The sequence below is a fragment of the Arvicola amphibius genome, chromosome 6, assembly GCF_903992535.2.
Source record: "Arvicola amphibius chromosome 6, mArvAmp1.2, whole genome shotgun sequence".
NCBI classification, from domain to species: Eukaryota; Metazoa; Chordata; class Mammalia; order Rodentia; family Cricetidae; genus Arvicola; species Arvicola amphibius.
The window spans coordinates 25,101,688-25,125,064 of NC_052052.2; the positions used below are offsets into that span (position 1 = coordinate 25,101,688).

Below are 23,377 nucleotides of genomic sequence, written 5' to 3' on the forward strand. Positions count from 1 at the left end.
ACCTCTCCTGCAGCCCCTGATCACCCAGACTGGCGGGAGTTCAAGCACTCGGTGCAGAGTTATCGGCTACCGTGGCAACACCATTATGAACAACTGACTCCCCAGTAGAAGGGCCTGGGGAGAGAAGCTTAGTGGGAAAGCACTTCTTAGACAAGCATTAGGACCTCAGTTTTATCCTCAGACACCCATGTGAAAAAGTCAGGTATGGTGGCATGTACTTGCCCAGCACTGGGCAAGCAGAGGCAGGAGGATACCTGGGACTTGGCAGCCAGCCAGAGAGGTCTAATTGGTGCGTACCAGGCCCTTGGGAAACCTTGTCTCAAGAAAACACGGGGAGATGTCTTGGTGCACAAAAGGCCTTGCCACAAAAGCTTCACAATCTTAGTTTAATTCCCACAAATCATGGTGGAAGGTGAAAATCTTCAACACTGGTACCCCATCACTTCACTTCCTCAGCCCCCAACACACTTTTCTTAATTAAAAAAAAGGACAAAACCTAAATTCTACCTCTGGCCTCCAAAAGTACACACACACACACACACACACACACACACACGCACGCACACACGCACGCACACACGCACACACACACACACGCACGCACACACGCACATATCCACAAAGGTGTGGTCCCCTCCTGGAAGGCAGCATATGCAAGGACAGTAGACTAGCAAAGACATTGCACTTTACACAGGCCTGGCTCCCCTTCATCCCCAAACCCCAAGGACACCTGGGAGACCCACACTGTGACCTACCTTTTGTCCTCTTCCACCTGAACGCCAATGGAGTGGAACTCTCTTCGGCTCCTGTTCTCGGTGTCCGAGTCTGAGATTGTCTCCACCTGGAGGCAGGATGGAGGCGGCATTGGCTGTGGCTAGCCAAAGAAACACTGGGCTCACAGAGGACTAGAATGGCCAGGAGTGGCTATGCGCCAAGCTGGCTGGTAAGTCCCAAACAAAAGAGAGTATAAGTATCAAGATGGAAGGCACTGGGTGCCGCTCAAAGCTCAACACTCACAAAAAACATGGTACCAGGGAAACGGAGATGGGCTGTTTAGAGGCAGGCCTCATCCATCAATGACCAAGATGGGTCTACTTGCAGCTCAGGGAAAGTTGTTGGTTTGTTTGTTTAAAGGTCTGTATATGCAGAAATTCCTTTCGATCTCTGTCCATTTGTTCCCAACTACATAGGGTCAGAGCCTTGGATAGTTATTACTGCCAACCATACCTGCACCCCAATGGACGGCCGCCACTTCCGCTGCCGCGCCAGGCTCCGCAGCTCCTCCCGGCCGGGGATAGTCTTGATGATGAGTGTGGGGGGCTTGGGGCTGGCCCGGGGTGGCACCGGCGCCAACTCGAGGGTGCGTGCGCCCATGGCCGGGCCGTCCAGCCCGTCCGCGGAGCTACAGCGCCGGGCTGGGCCCTCTGCTGCAGTGAAGCTCTCATGGGCAGAGTCAGTGCTGCTCTGGGCGGTGATGGAGATGCGGGGTGGGGCCTGGCTTCCCGTCGGGATGGGGGGCGGGGCCTTTCTGAAGTTGAAGGCTGCAAACAGGGATGCAGGATGGAGATGGTGGCCCATCATCCCCAGACAGCCGCACCCACGTGGTACAGAGGACCTTACAGCCAAGGACCACTTCCGGCCTAATCCTACCCAGAGAGATGCGATTTATGCAATTGGCGTCCAGGGACAGACAGAGAGCATACTTACAGGAGCCGGGCCTCCCTGAGACAGAGGCAGGGGCAGCAAGGAGGGGTAGGCAGTCGTCGTCTTGAGAGCAGCCGGCCTGGATGGCCCGGAGGTAGCTGTGGCTCCGCATGCGGAAACAGCCGGGCAGGTCCAGGGCGTCCACGGCCTGGGACTCAAGCTCCCCAAACACGGACCCGCACACGGCCTCCAGCTGCTGGTTGAACTCCTCGCTGAGCTGGGAGAGGACCAGGGGGACCTTTATTGAGATGCTGGGCTAGGGTGGTATCAACTAGGAGCTTTGTTTTGGAGAACACCTAGGTCACAGAGGCAGTGGCTCTGTGCGCCTCTACTCCATTAGGGGGCAGAAGGTTTCCCAGGCCTACCTTGGGGCCACTCTGGTCCATTCTTCCTCTGAACACACAAACTCTGACCTACGCCTCCCTTCAGGAGTGCTGCACACAAGACTCCAGACCTCCACATTTGCCCCTCCACCTCGACCCATCCCTCACCTTTCCCCACTTGACCCTGGCAGAGGGAACCAGGAACTAATATTCGCCCTCCTGGACAGCTTCTGGGTACAGAGCAGTCTGCTGGAGCAAACGTGTTTTATTATGGTTTTGTTTTAGCTTTGTTTGTTTGTTGTTTTTCTAAACTCAAGCTCACGGTCACCCAGGCTGGCATCAGAACTCAGAGCAATCCTCCTGCTTCAGTCTCCCCAGTGTTGGGATCACATGTGTTCATCATCATTCTTGGCTATGAACTGATTAAAAGCAACAGTAGAAACCTTTGCCAAAAGGCAGGTTGGGACCTGATGGGTAACGGAGCAAAGTTACCAACCTACAAGTGTCCCAGGCCTCTCTCTCCCGGCTATACACAGCTGCTAACTATGGCTCTCGTTTAACCCTCTGGCCACTGCCCTGTCCTCACGTTCACGGATACGTCTATAGTCCAGCACAGGTACAAAGCCCAAGCACCACTCTGCATGGATATGAACTTGGCTGTGGGCTTCCACTCAGCCAAAGCATGAAGATTCCTGCATGGGCCACAGTGTGAACTCAAGATCTGCCACTTCCCAGAAGTGTGGCCTGGAAATATGAAAATCTGGGGGCTTCCGTTTGCTCCCCTATCTAATGGGAGTGCTAATGGCACTGGCTGAGGGCTACTGAGAGGACTAACACAGACGTATAAGACATCTGGAGCGGATACTGGCACAGAGTGAGCCCTCAGTGGCATGCCAGGACTTCCTGGTCAGCACAGGCAAGTTGCTCCTAAGAACCTACAACACTGCCATTACTGAGTCCAAGAGCAAACCCCCTGCTGATGGTTGTGCAGAGGCCACTGGTCATAGTCATGGATGAGGTTCTCAAAACCATTCCAGGGGGACTGTAACAGCAAGTGCATTTTGTGACATCTTCCTGGAAAGATTCAGGTCACCACAGTGATCTGCAGTCACAAACCTGAAAGAGTAGCATGGTCCCTGGGTAAAAGTGCAGCTCAGTATTTCCCTAACCTGGCCTCCTCAGTGACGGGAGATTTCCCTGGACACTCTGCCCTGACTACAGCAAGCATCTCCAGCACCATCCACCAAGAGGCAGATGGCCGAGGATGCCAATCTGGCAAGTAGTAAAACTGAACTGCAACCTTACTTCTTGGGTTCTCTGCAAAGTTGGTTGGTCATCAGAATCTCCTGGGTTGTGGAACCTGCCCTCAAGCTAGAGATGCCACTCTCTGCTTCTGCTGCCTGGATATTTAGAACCAAAACTATTGGTTTTGAACTACACTCGGTGGCTCTCGTGTAGACCCAAGGAATGACACAGAACTATTTGGACTTCTTCCTGTGACCTTTCCCAAAGCAACTTCATTACCAGTATGTAGAAGTCCAAACACTACAGGTTCTAGATCCTGTAGCAACTGTGCAGGTTTTAGATCCTGTAGCAGGTATGTTCTCAGCAGTGGCTCCTCCCATGATTCCTCTACCTGGCTCAGTCCTCCTTTCGAAAGCATCAAGGGCAGCTGGTGCCAGAGTCCCTCCAGAAACGCAGTAGTTAGGAGCTACACTAACTGCCATTCCTGGGCTTGAGGCACTCCCCACTGAAACTATTCAGCTCCAAGAGTTCTGCCTAGAGCATAGGGGAGCTGAGCTAACCCTGGCATTCTGGGTATTCTGGGCTCGAGTTGTTGGGGCCTCCAAGATGGAAGGAATCTCTGAAACCCCAACGCCCTGCATTTACCTCCAACCCTCTTCTGTGTAAAGCACGAGGCACACAGTAGATGCTCAGTAAACACTGGCTACAATTATGAGCAGCAAGAGTGTCTTGGGTCATATTGATAAGACCACTCAGAATGAGAGGCTTCTCTGTCCCAGGGGTTGCAAGGCTCTTCAAGTCCCACCCACTGATAAATATACTCTGAGTGAACTCCACCCAAAACAGACAGAGGGAACAGATAGAGGGAGAACAAGCAGTTCCCATCTTCCAATAGGACTGGCCAAGAGGTGACTCGGTCCCAACAAAGAACCAGAACACCAGGAAACCACAGGCACATACAGACTCCGAGGAACATGGTATATGAGCTGACCTATACCATTTATGATTATGAAATGATAACATTCTCTGTGAATACTGCTGTTACCCCTACATGGACTCCTACCCGACTTCTCCCAGAACCCACTCGCAGGAGAGTTAAAGGAGTCTCTTGGGAAATGAGATCCTGAGTCTGACTTCAGCCTGAGTCAGAATCACCAGCTGTTTCTAAGCATGCGAGACACAGAGAAGAAAATACTCGGGCTGGATCTAATTGGAAATTGAGCGTGCTGGAGTTGGTGGGTCCAGCTGGGGGCCAGGCAATATCCTGGACACCTGAAGGAGGTTACTCGCTTTGGCTCACCTTGAGAAAGGCCTCCCATTTCAAAACGGCTCACGACACTGGGTGAAACATAGCGTTGTTTTATATGCATAGCTGAGCTCACAAGAAAGCGAGATCAGTCCCCAGGGGACAAATGCAAAGAGGAGCCTGGAAAATCAGAATATGAACTGTGTGTGCCAATGCTGCAAACAGCCTGGTGGAGGCGGAAGGTTGGGGGCAGGGGCGACCGGTCTCAGCACAGAGGTCTAAGTTTTAACACCCACTCTGGTGCCAGAGTGAGACTTGGGGCCCGTGTGAAGCCCAAATGAGAAACAGAAATGAGAACCTTCATAAACCTTTGATGATAATGTAGACGAGGGGAAAAAATGCTATCAATCATCACCAGAGGCCCGTGACAGGGAAGCCAGTCTGTAGCTGAGGCACCAGGGAAGGGAAAGGAGGCAAATCCTCTAAGAAGCTGTGCACACAAACCAGTCTTCCCATAGACTCAGGACCGCGTGTGCATGGGCTTGCATGGCCCAGATTAAAAATGAACACTGAGCGCTCTTAGATCAGGACTATTCTAACAGAAACAACCACAAATGTATCCCAGGAGATCAGGCCTCACAGAAGCTGCTGTGGCCTTACCAAGAAGAAGCCACAGTGAAGACAAAGTAACCCTGTCTACATGTGAGACATCTCGAACAACACCCTTCAGTGCTCTCTCCCCCCCCCCTCTCTCTCAGGGGTAGTGGTTTTCTGAAACAAGGTTTCTCTACATAACAGTCTTGGCTGTCCTGGAACTCACTCTGTAGACCAGGCTCACCTTGAACTCACAGAGATCCGCCTGCCTCTGCCTCCCTAGTGCTGGGATTAAAGGCCTGCGCCACCCCTGTCCAGCTGATAGTCGACTTCTAATGTATAAAATGTAGCAGACAGAGTGGCTTCCACCTTAGTTTCTGTCTCTCTGCCCCCACCCTTCCTCTCCACCACTGCTGCGAAGGAGGTAAAACTCATATCACTGCCTAATAACCGTGGAGAACCCAAGTCTTCTCAACAGCCCCACGGGTAAGCCTGGAAGCAAGCCTTCCTCCAGCCAGACTGTGCGGTAACTGCAGCTTTGTGAGACACCATGCCCAGGTGCAATGGGCTAAGATTACTCCGGCCTACAGACACCAGTAGATTAAAAAACTATGTTGTTTTTAAGGGTCTGTGTTTGGACAGCTTATTATGTAGCAGTGAATGACTAATTCAAACTATAATGTTAAAAAAAAACTTAAGTGTTACTGAGTTAAATCCTCCAGAACCTAGGCATTCTGTTATAGCAACTAACATCACCTTAGCTGTAATAAAATCTCTTTTAAACCACATTGTGCTTTGTGGTTATGTCTTTTGTTTGCTTGTTGGCTTTGTTTTGAGTTTTGTTGTTTTGGTTTGGAGTTCCTTGTTTGTTATTGTTGAAACAGGATCACTTGTAGCCCAGGCAGGCTTTGTACTCACAATGGAGTCAATGCTGGCCTTGAATTCCTAACCCTCCTGTGTCTACCTCTGAAGTGTGCACACCACAACAAATAAGTAATGCTATTTTAACACAAGTCTCTCTATTTTGCCTACGATAGGCCCAAAATTCTAGGCTCAAATAATCCCCCTGACTCATTCTTCTAACTACTGGGGATACACTGTACCCAGTATTAGACTATATTTAAAGGTTTCTAATTTAAATAATAAAATTAGGTAGGCATGGTGGTGAATGCTTATAGTCCCAGCATCTCAGAGGTGGAGGCCAGAGGATCAAGAGTTCAAGGTCATCCTCCTCTATAGTTCCTTTCTATACCAGCCTAAGCTACAGGAGATCCTGTCACATAAAAAACAAATAAACAACAACAAAAAACCTGCAAAGTTAAAAAATATAAGCAAGAACAAAAAGTTGACTGGGGGGGTTCATAATAAAGATTTGAAAAGAATCCCAAGAAATTTCTTTAAAAAAAACAAAAACAAAAACAACCTCAGTGAGCCAGGTGGTGGCCCATGCCTTTAACCCCAGCACTTGTTAGGCAGAAACAGGTGAATCTCTGTGAGTTCGAGGCCAGCCTGGTCTATAAGAGCTAGTTCCAGGACAGGCTCCAAAGCTACAGAGGAAACCCTGTCTTGAAAAACAAAACCGAAACAAAAAAAATCTCAGTGAAAATTAAAGCACAATTTATAAGTTAACAATAGAAGACATTTTAATAAAGTGATAATGCCAAGCAGAGGGAGGGATCGTGAATGAAAGGTTGAGACACATGGAGGGAACACCCCGATACAACTGACGGGAGCTCCAGATGGAGACACTCGGACGGGTGGGGAAGGCAATGTTTTAAGAGACGACACGGGCAGGGAATTCCCTAGACTTCCTCATGACCTCAGACAAAAGAGAACGAGAAGAACAAATCCTACTCCCCCAGACAGCTCTAAAGATGGACACAGCTGTCAGAAACAACCATTCTGTCACTCCGAGGACAGACCAAAGGCACACAAGAGGGTATGTATGTGTCGTGAAAATCACCAAGCTTTGGGTGAGAAGGCAGAACTCGGATCCTGGCCCATGCCCCAAGGCCCCAGCTCTCGGGGGGGGGGGGGGGGGGGGGGACGCTGCACTCCAGGCACTGTGCTGCAGGCGATCAAGATAGCTGCTGTGTTCCCACGGCCAGAGGCCCCTGAACAGAGCATTATCAGGTACAGTGTGTGGAGTAGAGAGGCCAGCAGCAATGCCAGGCTCTGGGGCTAGCAGCAGACTGAATGGCTAGACGGCGATGTTTACAGTTTTTCTATTGGTGTTGTATGGACGTAATGTGTCTGCACATTTGTGCTATGGCACAGGTGTGGGGATCAGAGGACGACCGTGCGCCCTCGGTTTTCTTTTCCATCTTTATGGGGGCTCTGGGGGTTTTACTCCGGTCGGCAAGCTTGTGCTTCAAGCACCGTTTGAGCCATCTCACCGGTCCTGGTCTGATCTTTTAAAGAGAATTCTGGGAATTCAACAGAGAATGGTCTGAGAACCTGTACACTCCCACCCTCCCACCCCCCCACCATGTCCCTCAGCAGTGGAACGTGTGCGCACGTGCAGGAAACACAAGAGGCCCTCATGATGAATGAAAGCCAGAAAAGGCTTAAAAACAAACACAGGCTGAAAGAGGAAACCTCACTGGCTCAAGGGTTTTGAGGACAACTTCTACCCAATCTTTGGCCAAAACGAAGCTATGCAGCAGACACTGGAGCCATCTCTAGGAAACAAGACTTAAAAAGCAAAAAAAAAAAAAAAAAAACAAAAAACAAAAAAAAAAGCGAAGACATCAGAGGCTGCGTGCTGCAGGAGAAGCAGACTTCACAGGTTTACTCCAGGAATTAACACAAATAAACAAAGCAGCAGCAATCTTTGGGAAGCAAAAATAAGAGCCCAGAATTGTCACACCATATTACCTAAAACGCTCGGTATTCAACAAAATATTATGTCACGCAAATAAAGAAAGCATAAATGGTCTCAAAATGTTGGGCTTATCGCACCCAAACTACAAAGAAGTTATTATAATCATATTCTAAAAGCTAAAGGAAGCCATGTGTAAAGACTGAGAGGCGAGCAAGACAACAATGATATCATGGATAGAAGTCATAATAAACAAACGGAAAGGAGAAGGAGGAGTTTAGTCAGGGTCTCCTGGGAGTACCCAGGCTAGCCTTAAACTCACTATGTAGCCCAGGTTGACGCTAAACGCAACATTATCCTATATCGGCTTTCCAGAACTGTAGACATACATCAATATATCCAACCTAGATTTTTAAAAATTATTATGATGATTATTTTTAAATTATGCGTATATGTGCATTCAGGTGTTGTCAGAGGCCAGCAGAAAGCACTGGATTCCCTGGAGCACTGTAATTACAGCATGATGAGAGATCTAAGAACCAAACTTGGGTTCTCTGCAAGAGCAATATGCTCCATTAAGTGCCGAGCCATCTCTCTGGGCCCGTATTATTATTAATTTGTTTTAAAAGAAGAACCAAGCTGGGCGGTGGTGGCACACGCCTTTAATCCCACCACTCGGGAGGCAGAGGCAGGCGGATCTCTGTGAGTTTGAGGCCAGCCTGGTCTACAAGAGCTAGGTCCAGGACAGGCTCTAAAAAAGCTGCAGAGAAACCCTGTCTCGAAAAACCAAAAAAAAGAAAAAGAAAAAAAAAAGAAGAACCAAATGGGGGAGCCAGTGAGAGGGCTCAGGAGGGGAAGGCGCTTGCCAGACAAGCCTGTTTATTACCTTCCTTCCAACCCTGGAACCCGCATCAAGGTAAAAGGAGAGAACCAACTCCATAAAGCTTCCCTCTGACCTGCACATGTGCACTGTGACATGTGTGTACACCAAAGTACACACCATACATACACATATACATCACACACACATTAAGAAAATTAAAATCACACACACAAAGTAAGAGAAGAAAAAAAATATGCACTCAAGAGCTGAAAAGTGCACTAACTGCAATGAAGAATTCCATTGAGAGGTTTAATAGAGGACACGGTCGGCAAACCTGAAGACCAGTCAACACAGATTGTCCAGTCCAAAGAGTAGGGAGGAAAAAGGAAAACACTATGGAATAGGATGAGCAAAGCCTCAGAGACGCACAGGGCAACAGTGAGCATGGATGCCCATAATAAGCTAAATTACATCAACCAGCGAGAGCTTTCTACCAAAAGTCCCTGGAGTAACTAAAGAACACACTTTAGGAGGAAGGAATTCATCCAGGAAGCGAGAATGACAGGGAAAAGGGCAGGCAACAGGAGCATATTCACCTTAGGAGTAATAGTGTAAAAACGACCAAGGCCCAGGAGTCCGCTAGGTTGGTAGAGTGCCTTCCTAACATGCATGAAGCCCAGGGCTCGATCCATATAAAAACCAGCCCTACTGGTACAGGCCCGTCACCCCAGCACTCAAGAGGCAGAAGCAGGAGGATCAGAAGTTCAAGATCATCCTCAGCTACATACTGAATTTGAAACCAGCCTGAGCTCCGTGAGACCCTCATGTAGATCCTCCAAAGATGAAAATCAAATGTCACATGCCCTCCCCCAACAAACACCATCAAAACGGACCATATACCTACAATAAAATGCAGGAGACATGAATTTTGTTGTGATCTTGGATTAGTCAAAGATTTCATTTGATATTAAAACTTTTTTAAAAATTTTCTGAAAAAAAAAGAAAATTTTGTGAAATATACCTCCATTAAATTTAATGTGATTTATTGGGCCTGGTAGTGCAGGACTGTCATACCAACTGCTCAAGAAGCTGAGGGAGGAGGATAGTAACTTCAAGACCTGCTTAGAAAGACAGGAGGTAGAGGCAGGCAGATTTCTGTGAGTGCAAAGCCAGCATGGTCTATAAAGCTAGTTTTAGGACATCCAGGATTACACAGAAAAACCCTGTCTCAAAAAAACAAGCAACAACAATGACAAAAAAAATCATTTATTAAAAAAAAAAAGGTAAAAGAGTTGGGGGGGGGCGCTGGCAATGGCTCAGCAGGTGAAGGACTTGAGTTCAGTCTCTGGAAAGAACTGACTCCCGTGAATTGTCCTCTGACCTCCACATGCACACACGGAAAGACAGGGACACACACATCACACTAAAATAAAAAATATAATCTAAAAAGTAAAAACAAAAGAATTCTGGGGCTATAACACAACAGTAGAGCATGTTCCAGCACGTCTAAGGCCCTGGTACAGAGAGAGAGAGAGAGAGAGAGAGAGAGAGAGAGAGAGAGAGAGAGAGAGAGAGAGAGAGAGAGAGAGCACTATGAGGTGGCCCAGCGGGTAAAGGTGATCGCCACCACCAAGTCTGATGACCTCCGCACCCACATAGTAGAAAGAGAGAACAAACTCTCCCAAGCTGTCCTCCGGCCTCCACGTGTCTGCTGTAGCGCGCGCACAGGTAAAGACACATAACAAACAGATAATAAATGAATAAATGTAAAAAGAACGACAACAGCACTAAAATGCCTCTTCTTTAAACAAGATGAAGACCCAAGTCCTTCAACAGAGGAAAGCACCGTAGTTGACTTATTAACACTACGCTTTCAGCATCTAGAATTTCAGGAAAATAATGTTTTCATGTGGGCATTGGGGAGAGAATCCAGGGCCTCATTTATGCTGGGCCAGGATCCCGTCACCGAGCTAGAACCACTCTCCTGTCCCCAAATGAATTTCTATTGCTTAAAAAGGAAAAGGACGAGGTCATCAAAATTAAAGTCCCCTCAGGACTCTGCATTATTCAGAGCGAGAGTAGCAAACCTTGTCGGCTTCAGACTAAGTCAAGTCTGCACATTAAAATTACAGGAGTAACCATAAAGAATAAAATGGAATATGTAACTGTCAAGCCGGCGTGGGATTTGGCAGAGAGAAGAATAAAGCAAACTCAATCAATCCAAAGACAGCAGCAAAGGAACAGAAAAGCGCCAACTCTGCTAGGTGTGCTGACATAAACCTGTCATCAGCGCTCAGGAGGCTGAGGCAGGAGGATGGTCACAAGTTCAAAGCCAGCCTGGGCTACACAGCAACGATAAGCCAGCCTGTGTTACCTATCATAACACAAACGAGAGACAGACCGACAGACTGACATAAGGGAAGGAAGAAAAAGCATCGTCTAAAAAGCTGGAGAGAACCAGACAAGATGGCTCAGCGGGTGACGGTGATTGCCACCAAGCCTGACAACCGAAGTTTAATCTCTGGGATGCACATGGTGAAAGCAGAGAACCAGTTCTTCCTCCATGTCGTCATCTGACCCCCACACGTGTGCCCCAGCATGCACTCCCATATCCCAGCAGAATAAATGGAAGGCTCGCAAAGTAAGATGATAGAAATAAATGCAAGCCTATCAGCAATCACAATAAATATAAATGTACAAAACTCTCAGGCAATTACCGAATGGATGTAAGAGCAAATCTATTTAAAAAGACCTACCTGAAACATAGGGGACAAAACACTTTAAAGCCAAAGACGGAAAGGGATGTTCAAGGCAGATACTAAAATCCACCCAGGAGGAAAAGCATCATTAGAGATAACAGGGCAGCCTCTCTGGTGCTTTAAGCCTCTCCCTCCTCTTCTGTAAAGCAAAGGCTCTATGTCACACCTCCAGGAGAAACATGCCAAGTATATACACTGTTAGATAATGTAAAGTGGGAGGAAGAGAGGGGAGGAGGAAGGCGAGGAATAGGAAATGTTTGGAAGGTTTAGATTCAAATTTCAGAGGAGTTGGAGGAGATCCGAATAAAAGAAAGTGAAGAGAGGTTTCCTGGGAGCGTCTGGGAAGGAGACATCTAGGCAGGAACAAAGGCTAAAGTCCCAAGGCTGGAGTGGAACTCCCGTGTCTGGGGAGCAGGTGGGGGTAGTGTGGTGGAGGAAGGGAAGGGAACGTGCTGGAAGATGGACAGGAGGTAACACCAGCCGGCTCATACAGGGCTCTGTAAGCCCCACTAAAGCCCCCGGTGGCTACTCTGAGCACGGCGAGGGCTCTGAGCAGGAAGGTAAATAGCTGTCGTTATATTTTTAAATAATTGTTCTGGCTACACTGACAGAGAATGAGCTGGAGTCAAGGACGAATACAAGAGACCAACAAGAAGGCAGTGCAACAGCCCTGACCAAGACGGGGCGGGCGGGGGACTTGCAGTGAAGTTAGTGAAGGGTGGATGGGGCCAGAAATACCGTGAACAGGATTGGCTGAAGGAACGAAGGAGATGGCATATGTAACAGACAGAACAGTCTGACTTCATGGATTGCGGGTATAGCTCTGTGATGGAGTGTGTGCTCAACAAGAGAAAGGCTCTGGGTTCAATTACAGCTCCGGAAGGAAGGAATAGATGGAGGGAGGGAGGGAGGCAGGGAAGGAGGGAGGGAGGGGGAGAAGGAGGAAGGGAGGGAGGAAGGGAAAGAGGGAGGGAGGGAGGGAGGCAGGGAAGGAGGGAGGGAGGGAGAGAGGGAGGGAGGGAGGCAGGGAAGGAGGGAGGGAGGGAGGGAGGGAAGAAGGAAAGAAAGAAAGAAAGAAAGAAAGAAAGAAAGAAAGAAAGAAAGAAAGAAAGAAAGAAAGAAAGACCAAAAAAGACTGACTTCAGACTTTTGGACCATAAAGCCCTAGAAAAACAAAACTGCCATTATCTGAAAAGGAGATGGCAGTGGATGGAGCATAGCTCTGAGGAGGAGGAGAACTGGGGGTGTCTGTAAGCAGCCATCCAAGTATGTTCCAGTACACAGTTCCATGCACACGCCTGGTCTCTCAGGGAGGCTTCTGGAGCTATGCATCTGGGAGGCTCTCAGTAATACTCACAGCTACAAGCCTGGACGAGGTCACCTACGGAGTGGGTGCTGAAAGCCGAGCAGGGACAGAACCCCAGAAAACTCCAGTGGTGACAGATCCTGAGAGGCAGATTGAGAATTAGCCTTCGTCAGGGGGAGGGGAAGGGGGCGTGGCACCCAAAAAGCCACCAGAGAAAAGTGTCCCAGGAAGAAGGGTCATCTACTATGTTAGAAGTCAATGACCGTCAAGGGACACAAAGACTGGGCATTAACTAGTGCACTGGGAGCAGAGGCTGGCTTGATGCAGGGAGACAGCTGTGCCAAATCAGAACCCGACAGAGGAAACGGAACAAAGGAAGGGGTTCTGAGAGGCTGCCGAGGCTCACAATAGGAGCCGATGGACGATCTTCTGCATGGCTTTTTGCATTTCTCTCTCTGCACCCCCCAGCAAACAGTAAAAATAGCTAACCTTTACTGAGCACTGGCTATGTGCCAAGAGTGCTATTATGATGCCTATTTTTAAATAGGGAAGGAAGGGGCTCAAAAGTCACGTAACTTGCCCCAGGTCACTCGGCTGGTAAGTAGTTCAGCCTCTGTTCAACCCTATCCCCTACATTCAAATATAAACTACCACTGCTTCCATTTCATGAAAAAGAAGGCCCACACTTTATAGAAACCACTTTATTCTTTTTGAGAGAGGGTTTCCCAGACCCCAGAATGGCCTCCAACTCGCTAGGTAACTGAGGATGACCTTAAACTATCGATCTGTCTACTGAGACAGGCATGGGCCACCACACGCAGTTTTATGCAGCACGGGGATGGAGCCCAGGACTTGGTGCATGCTAGGCAAGCCCTTTGATAACTGAGCTACACCGCCAGCCTGGGAACTCAATTTTATAAAACATCAGTTTGGAGCCAGTACCTCACATTTGAATGATGTTTTTTGCTGAATTTCCACAAATCCCCTGAGAGTTTATCTAACACTAACACTGCCTTTTGGTTTTGTTTGAGATTAGAGTTTTACTAGTAGCCAGGTTTGGCCTTGAACTCGTAATCCAAGATTACAAAGTGCTGGGATTACAAGCATGTGCCAGCATTTCTAGTTTGCTTTTATCATCCCAAAGACGAGGAAACAGAGGCGTTGAAAGGGAAGGCAGTCCAAGGGAATGGAGGTCGTGGCAGCAGAACTCAGACCCAGACAGCGTGGGAGACTTCAGCTCTGCCCCTGTCTTGTCTGTACCTTTCACTTATGAGTCTGGTGCAGTCAGGCCTGGAGAGGGCCCTAGAGCCACAGAGAAACGATGCTGTCTTTCCCCACACACTCACCACTTTGACCACACTTGGTGGGTTCTTGGGGATCCCCAGCCCAAGAAGCTCTGGAAGTCATAGGCAGCTTTCAAGGTTTCCCCAGAACCAGGTTTGCTTTCCCTCCAGGGACAGACTGACATCACAGCGTAGACAGAACACAGAGCTGACTTCCCTTTCTTACCCTTCCCTCTGAATAGACAGGGCTACCCCCTACCTGTCCAGTGGTGAGGGAACGGCTGTAGCCGGGGATGGAACTCCGGGGATGGATCCGGGGTGGAACACAGCAGCTGCAAAGAGCAGATGCCATAGTCAGAATGGGAGTGTGCTGGGGAAAGGAGGGCATAATATCAGAGCCTCTGACTAGGTTCTGTACCTCTTAACAACCTCCCCCCAACAAAAAGACTCCCCAAGAGACTTTGGGTAAAAGGTCTCTTCCCCCTACAAAAGAAACACTAAGAGAGAGACCGACTCCACCCCATATGGAGCAGAGCAAGCTGGTCTGTTGAACCCTAAGCAGGGCTACCCATGCAAAACCCACGACATACAGTTCCTGCAAGAACTCAGAATCATCTCCAACACCCCCGCCCCCACCGTCCTTACTTGATCCTGGCTGTGTCCACGCTGGAAGAGCGGCGGGAGGCAAAGCGTCGGGCAAGTGCTTTGGGAGATGTCTTGGGGCTACCGTCTGAGTCTCCGCTCTCCTCGTCCCCCATGGCTTTGATATAGCTGCCGCTCCGCATCCTGCGACAGGGGATCTCCCCATCCTTGCCACCCGTGGGGTAACCCCCCCAGTCATCTTGCGGCACCTGAAACGACAGGGCCTCTATCTCTCAGACAAGTCACCCTCCAGCCAGCTCAGAGGAGAGGGTATTCTTCCTCCCACCGCCAGCAGGAGGCGCTCCGCCCTGCTGGGGGGAACAAGTTACACTGAAGAGTATCACAAAGGACCTAGATGGGATGTCTTAAGGTGTTCCTCTCCCTTGTGGGAGTTGTCACATCATCCTCCAGAGACCTTTAGCCACTCAGTAGAAGGTCAGCTAAAGAGCCTATGAGTGACAGATCGGATGCCAAGATGTCGAAGCCCAGAGACCTGAGTGGCCTGTCAATCATATCCCCATATGTCCAGCATCACCTGACCTAGGTCACCTCTTGCCTCTCCTCTTCATCCTGTTAACATGTTTCGGCTCCCTATCCTCTGACTCTCTCCCGGCCCTCAAGGAACTACAGAAGGTACTAGGCAGGGAGAGTATAGGCACTTTCCACAGTCTAGACCGAGGCTAGATGGTCAGGAGATCAGGGCCCAGGCAGAAGCTCAAGTGGCAGGAGGGAAGCTAATTAGGAGGCTGAGGCTGTTATGCAGGCAAGGGATGATGCGGCCTAAATTAAGACGATGAGAATAAGGGGGAGAGGAGGAGAGGAGGACGCTGTAGAGAGGTGGTGAGGAGCATCAGTGAGCCTGATTAGCGGGGGAAGGAAGAGAAGCCGAGAGGAGTCCAAGATGACTGGGAAGGGTGATGGCTAAGGACCTGGGAGTGGGAGTACTGTCCTCCTCTGAGCCGCAGAACTCCAGACAAATCAATTTGGGACAAAGGGGTGACGGGTTCAGTGTTGAGTACCCTGAGTCTGGCCTAGAACTGAGGTGTTTGTTATGCTTAGTCTTGGGGTTTGCTGGGGGAGGTGGGCTGGAGGCAGACATGCAGAGATCAAGAGTGGCAACCAGATGCCCAAGAGTAAGGGAGACACCCCAAAGGGAAGAGGGGAGGGGCTGCAGATAGACCCACTGGCATTTTAAAAAGGACTGCAAAGAAAGGAAGGGGGACTGTGACATCACCTGAGAAGGAGTGGGCAGAGGGGTAGGAGGGAGTTGGGAGAATGCCATGTCACAGAAACGAGACATTTTGGGAAGAAAAGGAGTCAATTATGTCAAATGCCACAGTGCTCTCCGAGGTGAGTAACTTGTGCTCTGGAGTTAGGAGACCCGGTGCAAAGGCTGGCCCTGGCGCTTGCTAGCTAGGTGAACTTGAGCAAAGCTAATTAAGCGCCAAGTATCAGTTTCCCGGTCGGTAAATTGGTAAAAGTAATTATACCTACATCAGAACGGTTGGTGGGAAGGATAAACAAGCAACACAGAACGCCTAGAGCACGGGAACCACTCAGTAAATGGTGGCTATTGTTATAGGCATCGAAGGCACTGTTGGGTGCTGTAGTCCAAAGACCACTGGTGACCACCACTCAGGGTACTTTCAAGGGCAGGGTGTGGAAATCTGACTGTGCTGGAAACTGAAGGGAAGCGAGGAGAGAAATCTACACTCTATGGACTGTAGACAGGGATGACAGGACGTGGTAGGGGGCAGGGTCTGGAGAAATGTCTCAGGATACAAGCAGCTGTGGATGCATTTTCAAGAGAGCCAGTCAAGATTGTCTCTAATGACAGGGGCAGCAGAGGGATGAAGGGGCTCAGGAGCCCTGGTGGAGGAGGGAGGGACCAACCTGGCATGGGTTGGAGTCCATGATGGTCACCTAGGCTGTGAAGATGAGATATAAGGAGAGAAGGCTGGGGAGGCAGCAGGGACGTAAAGCATACGGTGGACAGAAGAGGTTAAACGGGGAGGGTCTGGAGGCTCCAAGAGGTGCAAGGCTGAGCGAGGGGGGACTCACGGGAAGGCTGAAGCTAGTGAAGGCACAGGGCGATATTCTCATAAGGGAGCAGGCTCACTGGGCGGCCAGAACTCGGTTAGAAGGAAGAGGGGAGCAGAAAAGAAATGAATGAAGCTCTGAAGGGGAAGCAGGGATCCAGAAAAGGCTCACAGTATCCAGTGAGAGAAACTGGACTTTGTTAAAGGGGCAGGAAGCTGGGTGTGGCAATGTATTACTGCTCGCTGTAGGTGGAGGCAGATGGAGACAACCCGGGCTACACAGTCAGTTGGAGGCCACCCTGGGACACATGAGACCCTATCTTAAAAAGAGTAAGAAAAAAGAGGAGGTAATATCCCAATGAAGACACCAGGTCAGGTCACACAGTCAGAGAGCCACCTCCCCCTCCCCAACTTCTGTGTCAGGGAAGTACAGGCTGTTTTGGAAAGGTCTGCGCTGCCTTCAGTTCATCCCCAAAAATGGGCTCAAGCCCCCACCCAAGCCCCATCCTGTTAGGATGCTCTGGAACCCCGGGCTCTGAGTGCCATCCCCGCCCCCATTCTCTACAGAGAGGAGTGGCGGGAGGCCAGCGAATGGGACGGCCAGGGCGCGCGCTGCCACACTGCAGCGCTCCCACTCCATGGCCACTGCGGAGCTCTTTGCTCCTCCGCAGGACACTGTGAGGAGCATGTTAAAAAGGAAGCCCCCAGGGAGGTCAGGACAGCCCCTGAGCAGCAGCAAGGAACAGCAAAACAGTAGCCAGGTCTGGTGCCGGGGGAGGAAGGGCACCTGCCACCCGGGAGGGAGCAGTCTGAAGCTGACCCACACAGCTCAGATCCCAGATATCTAGTCCTGTTTTTCCTATGGCCCAATCTGCTCTCTTGGGCTTCCATGAGATTCCCCCAGGAGGGTACTAACGTGTGTACAACTGACAGGCAAGGCCAATGTCACCCCAAAGGCTCACGCAAGCTCACCTCTTCATGCCTTCCGACACGCTGTAGGATCTTTCTGGAACACCTTCGATCTGCACTTGACTAACTCCGGGTCCTCACAGAGATTCAGCTCAGGAGCCACTCCTCACAGAAGCTTCCCCCAGCCAGCCCTAGCCACCACCCACAGGTGAGCAAGGAGCCTCCTCTGTGTTCTCAAAAGACCCAGGATTCTCTTCTGTCACACAGCATACTATCTGCTCCCTGGTCTACTGTGAGCTCTCGGGCAGCAGAGATCTTGATCACTGTATCAAGGACATGCTCACTGAATGAATGAATGTGGATTAACAACCTAGGAGAAATGCGGACTTTGGAGATACCCCTAAGTCTGCCAGATCGCCAAAACTTGTACCGATTTTTTCCTCCAAAAGTGACAGGAACAATAACAAAATCAGTATGGCTTGGCTGAAGCTAAAATGAAAGCCCCAGAAAAGGGGTCAGAGCTCCCAGCCTTGGAAAAGGGACCACAAGGTTGTACAGGAGAACTCCACAGCCATCACTCTGCCCTGCCTGTAATAACAACAGGATTCACTCCTTTGTGTCACCAGCCTTGGAAAACCCCCAAAATGCATGCCTCCCGGCTCCCCCATCATTTCCTGGACTGTCCCACCACACCATAGCACAGAATGACAGACCCCAGGAGAGGCGTGTTCTGGAATCTGATCTTCACATTCCAATAACTGGACTAACTGGATTTGAGTATAAAAGGTCTAGGGAAGGGCTTGGGGCAGGGTGAACTTCTCTCCAGCTGCCAAGCTCCAAGGCAGTACTCTAGGTAATGCCACCCTGCCCCATCCGCTGCCTTAACCTCACGCTGCCTTCAACAGCAGAAGACAGAGGTCAGCGCATCTTGTCCTAATCAGAAGGTCAAGACGTCTTCCTGCTCTTGGAATTCATGGTCAAATTAGAGCAGTCTCCTCATTGTACAAATGAATAAAGTAAAGCCCCAAAGGGGACCCAAGGTATGACAGAGGCAGAGCCTCCTACCTTAAAGACCTCCAAATACAGGGACGGCTGGACTCCACCCAGGCATGTCCACTGTTCCATAGTGGACCAGACTGGTGAGGACTCAGAACGTGGCTCCCCACCCCACCAAGCCTCACCTGCAGATAGTGATAAGTCCTGGCTTTGGCCTTGGTCTCTGGACCCAGGAGCCCCTTGCCTGGCCCGGCCCCTGGGTATCCGTCCCGGCCCTGGTTGACCATCATGGTATGCCAGGCACTTCGCTTGACTGACTGTCCATCCAGCGACATGGACATGCCAGTGCATGCAAGGCAGCGGCCTTCCGACCCGCCCGAACGGCCCTTGAAGCTCAAGTCCCGGTAGGACCCATCTGGAGCGTCCAGGCAGAAGGGACCCCCAGGCTCTCCAGGGGGCCTCCCACCCGCAAGAAAGCCACTGTCACTGTCCAAATTGTCATCAGAGCTCCACCAGCCTGTGGCCTTGGTCTGGTGGCGCCCATCCCCCTTGCGGTCCTTGCTCTTGCTCCGTTTGCCATGCCGGGACTGGTGGTGGTGGTGATGGTGGTGGTGATGGTGGTGTGAGGTGTGCGGGCCTCCAGAGCCTGGGCCAGGGTAGCTGTCTCCCCCAGAGCCACCTCTTCCCTCGGCCTTGGGCCCATTATAGTCTCGCTTCCCGGGTGCCTCCAGAGAGTGGGACTTGGCAAAAAGCTTCTGCACAGAGTGAACCAGGTGCCTGATGCGGCTAGGACTCTCGCTGCGAGCCTCAGGGGCAGGGCCAGATCCAGGTCCAGGCCCAGGCCCTGCTGGACCTCGCTGGTATGGGAGTGTGTGGAAGCCATCTTGTTGAACTGGTAACTGCTTTTCAAACTGATCCAGGAGTGTAGGAGGCAGGCGGGTGGCACCCTTGCCCTGTGGGTGGCCCACACAGTCTTCACAGGTGTCGAAGGGGCCCTGGCCGGGGTACATCCTGGGGAAGGTACTGCTGCCTCCCCCAGGCCCCACCCCCCCTGGGCCTCCCTCAGGGCCTACTGATGATGGGCCCTCACTCAGGCTCAGGGGCCCTTCTGGAGAAAGGTGTCCCAGGCCAGCTCTTGGAGCACAGAAGCGGGGCTCGGTGGAGAATGCCTCCCTGGAGCCCAGCAGGTACGGGGCCCTGGCAGCTGGGCCCACGTCCATATGCTGCTGGTCAGCAAAGCGGGCTGGGCGGGGATGGCTGCCTCGGTCGCCATGGTAACCCCTCATGGCCTCAGCAAAGGCTCTTCATATTGTTGGGGGCCAGGCCCCAGGAACCTCCTGAGAAAATAGGGAGAAAAAGGATTTGGACTGAACAACAGGCCACTTCACCTAAAATCATCTTTCACTAGGCACCGTGGCATCCCTGTTGGTAGTGCATACCAATTTATTGTGATTAATTATACTATCTTTCCACACAGGGACTGAAAAGTCCTTAAAACAGTCATAACAGACAAAGAGACAGGGCGCAAAATAATTCCATCATTCATCAGTGCTGCAAATTTGATAAATACTTATTCACAAGAGGAAATGCTTTCAGCCAAATGGGCTTTTAAATATCCTTAGATTATCAAAAACAAAAGGGAGACCCAAGCAGATATACAGCAGAGTCAAAGAAACCAGTCATTAGGTGAACCGGCTTTTAACAAGCTAAGCTGTGGCAAATTGATCCACAGCCATCCCTCTGCCCCAACGCTATCCCACAACCCTCTGCTGCTGATGTCAGGCCTTGGAGAAAGAGCACCCAAGCACCATGATGGAAGACGACACTAACTTCAAGTCGCATCTCCATGCCACTCCCTAACACCTCTCCCCTCCACATTGACTTCCTCACATTTGACTGCAGGACCCTCCCCACCTCCCCACCCCTTGAGAATGCCATAGGCAGGAAAATCTGAGTTGATTTCCTCTACCTTTGCTGGCTTCCAGACACTCCCCACAGCCCACCCCTTGACCATCACCCTTTGCCACACTCCCTCTCCATGGAGGGCACTGTGGAGGCAGGAAAGACTCCAGAGAAGGAATGCTGGGTAGACCAGACAACATGTGACCACTAGACTGAGATTGGAACCCAGGAGTTCTTACGCCCAGGAACAGTGGGTGAGTGAGGCCAGGAGCCAGTAGAGAAGCCGTTGTGAACCAATATTTCTGGCCCCCATCCCAGGCTTGCCAAGGCTACAGGACAAGAGAGGTCAGCTCTCAGCAAGAATTGCCTCCCATCAGGACTCCAGGAGCTGCCAGGACAGGAGCTACGGGCAGGAGGAGGTGACAGCAGGAGGGACAGGGACAGAGGATCTGGCAGACGGAGCCCTCCCCCATCCCAGACCAGCTCCTGGGCCATCTGCTGGCTAGGAGAGGACAGCCTCAAAGACTCCAGACAGCAGCACCTCCTAAAACTCAATCTTCCTTCCTCCCCACACCGACACACCCCCTCACCCACTCTGCTCTGGCTTCTTCCAGACCCTGCCCGCAGCTCAGCTCCTCCTAGTTCCCTAACACTAGTGATGCACAGGGCATTGTGCACATCTCACTGTCTCTAAGCCGACAGAAAATCCTGTCATGTAGACATTATCCACACTTACCATGAGAAAATGGAGCTCAACATGGGGAGATGGAAAAGAAAATAAATGGGTTGAGTCACTTCGAATCAAATATTTGGATTTAAGACTAGGAATAAATCTCCATCTCCCAAATTTCCTAATACTCACCATTCGGGGTGTCCCATCCTTGACGTCAGGATCCCCACCACGAGGTAGAATCCTAACTTCAGCAGGTGCAGGACCACTGGCTCCTGACAGACAAGGAAGAAGGCAGCAGTCACACTAGAGGAGGAATGAGGTTTCTCCTGGAGTCCTCAGGACAGGTCTCTGGCCTGACAATTTTCTTTCCCAACCCCCCAAACCAGGACTGGTTGGATACCCCATGATGCAGAGGCTTCAGACCCTCAGGGAAATGAAGTTGGCTTCATTATGCAAATGTATGCAAATGAACTCACAGGTTGGACTACCTCCAACTGCAGGTGTCTATGGTGTTCAGCTACAGCATTTTCATTGCCCTTAAAGATGGCTGCATTCCACAGACATCTGTAGAGCGCCTACTGCAAGACAGACTGAATGAGAAGTGTACTGAGGTCATTTGAGAGTGGCCCCGTCCTTAAAGGGTCTGAAGTCTCAAAGGACAGAATTATTGGGTTCCTATATTCTGGCACAAGCTGTTCCTTCCTCTTTGAATCGCCTCTCATCTTCCCACAAGCTCTCCTCCCGGCTAACACTTACTCATATGAAGCCTCACCTTCCCATGGAGACTTTCTGTACTCTTTATTCTGGGTTATGCCTCTCATTTGGGCTTTTATGACACTCTGGGTACCCCCAAGGAAGAAGCGAATACGCTCCATTGAAACTGTTTGCTTCAGTCTCCATCTCCCCCAACTTCCACGGTCTCCAGCAAGGCAAAAAATAGGCCCCGGCCATCTCTGACTTGAGCCATGCTAAGTGGGTGTTCGTCTGAGTAGATGAGGAAATGGCCGTGCCAGAGAGAGAGGACAAAATGCCAGGCTAGCTTGAATTAACAGCAAGACCAGATTCAGAAGCTAACAGTCAAGGAAGGCTTCCTGGAGAAAGATGTATTTGAAGTACAATATGGGTTAGAGAAAAGTGGGTGTGGGATGATTCCTAGAAAACAGTGGGTATGAGGTAGACAAAGAATGCAAATATCTAATTCTGAGGGGTGGTCTGGGAAAGTTCCAGAAGGTGGTTAGGGTTTGGCAGATACAGGGAGAGGGGGAGGGAGAGGGAGAGGGAGAGAGAGAGAGAGAGAGAGAGAGAGAGAGAGAGAGAGAGAGAGAGAGAGAGAGAGAGAGAGAGAGAGAGAACGACTCAAATATGTGGCAGCCTTGACTGGAAGGACTAATGAAGCCATTATTAGACACAGAGATGTCAGAAGGAAAAGCTAGCTCTGTAGGCATGATTAATAACAGTGAAAGAGACACACTCAGACATCAGGAAGAACTTCCTGGCCCTGAGGACTGTGACACAATGAAGAAGATTGTGGAAATTGGTGGAATCTTCTAGAGAGGAAAGGTTCAGACGTGTGCAGCTCCCACCTCCAGGGCCTGGACCAAAGGAGCTATTGGCTATCTTGCCTAGAGGAACGCGGGAGTGACCTTATTGATACCAAGAGCCTGACTCTATGGCAATTCTTCTTCGTTATCCTTTTGCTAGGCTAAGAGAGGGGAGTTCAGACCAAGATGGTTTAAGCCATCTTGAGAAAGTCATTGAGAACTAGTTCCCCCCTGGGGTGGAGCTTCTACTAGCCTGGACCTTTGTCCATGGCATATTCCTTTCGCTGCCCCAAGAAGGACATAGACGCAAGACTCACAGCACAAAGGCCACTTTGGCTGAACCTCGCACCATCCCGTTTACCTTGCCTATATTCATACCAAACTGGAACCTCACACTGAACTCCGGGATGCTGGGTGTTCGCAGATGGCCCTCCTACGACCTTCCCACACCTGCTGCCACCAAGTTGCTGGGCTGCCATCAAACTGCTTTGTTTTGCTTTAATTTTGTTTTTTTTTTAAGGTTTATTTTATGTGTATGAGTGTTTTGCCATCATGCATGTCTGTGCATCAC

General features: G+C 50.3%; 1 protein-coding gene across 1 annotated transcript in view; it reads right to left on the reverse strand.

Annotated features, from left to right (window-relative positions):
• Dlgap3 (DLG associated protein 3) overlaps nt 1–19,976 on the reverse strand; it is a 37,618-nt gene extending 17,642 nt beyond the window's left edge. Inside the window, exons 1-6 of the mRNA XM_038333927.1 lie at nt 18,876–19,976; nt 14,750–14,955; nt 14,364–14,436; nt 1,708–1,921; nt 1,228–1,541; nt 756–841 (exon numbers count right to left, since the gene is read on the reverse strand). Coding sequence (XP_038189855.1) covers nt 756–841; nt 1,228–1,541; nt 1,708–1,921; nt 14,364–14,436; nt 14,750–14,955; nt 18,876–19,976 — 1,994 coding nt within the window. The remainder of the gene's footprint in view (nt 1–755; nt 842–1,227; nt 1,542–1,707; nt 1,922–14,363; nt 14,437–14,749; nt 14,956–18,875) is intronic.
• Nucleotides 19,977–23,377: the final 3,401 nt, after the last annotated feature.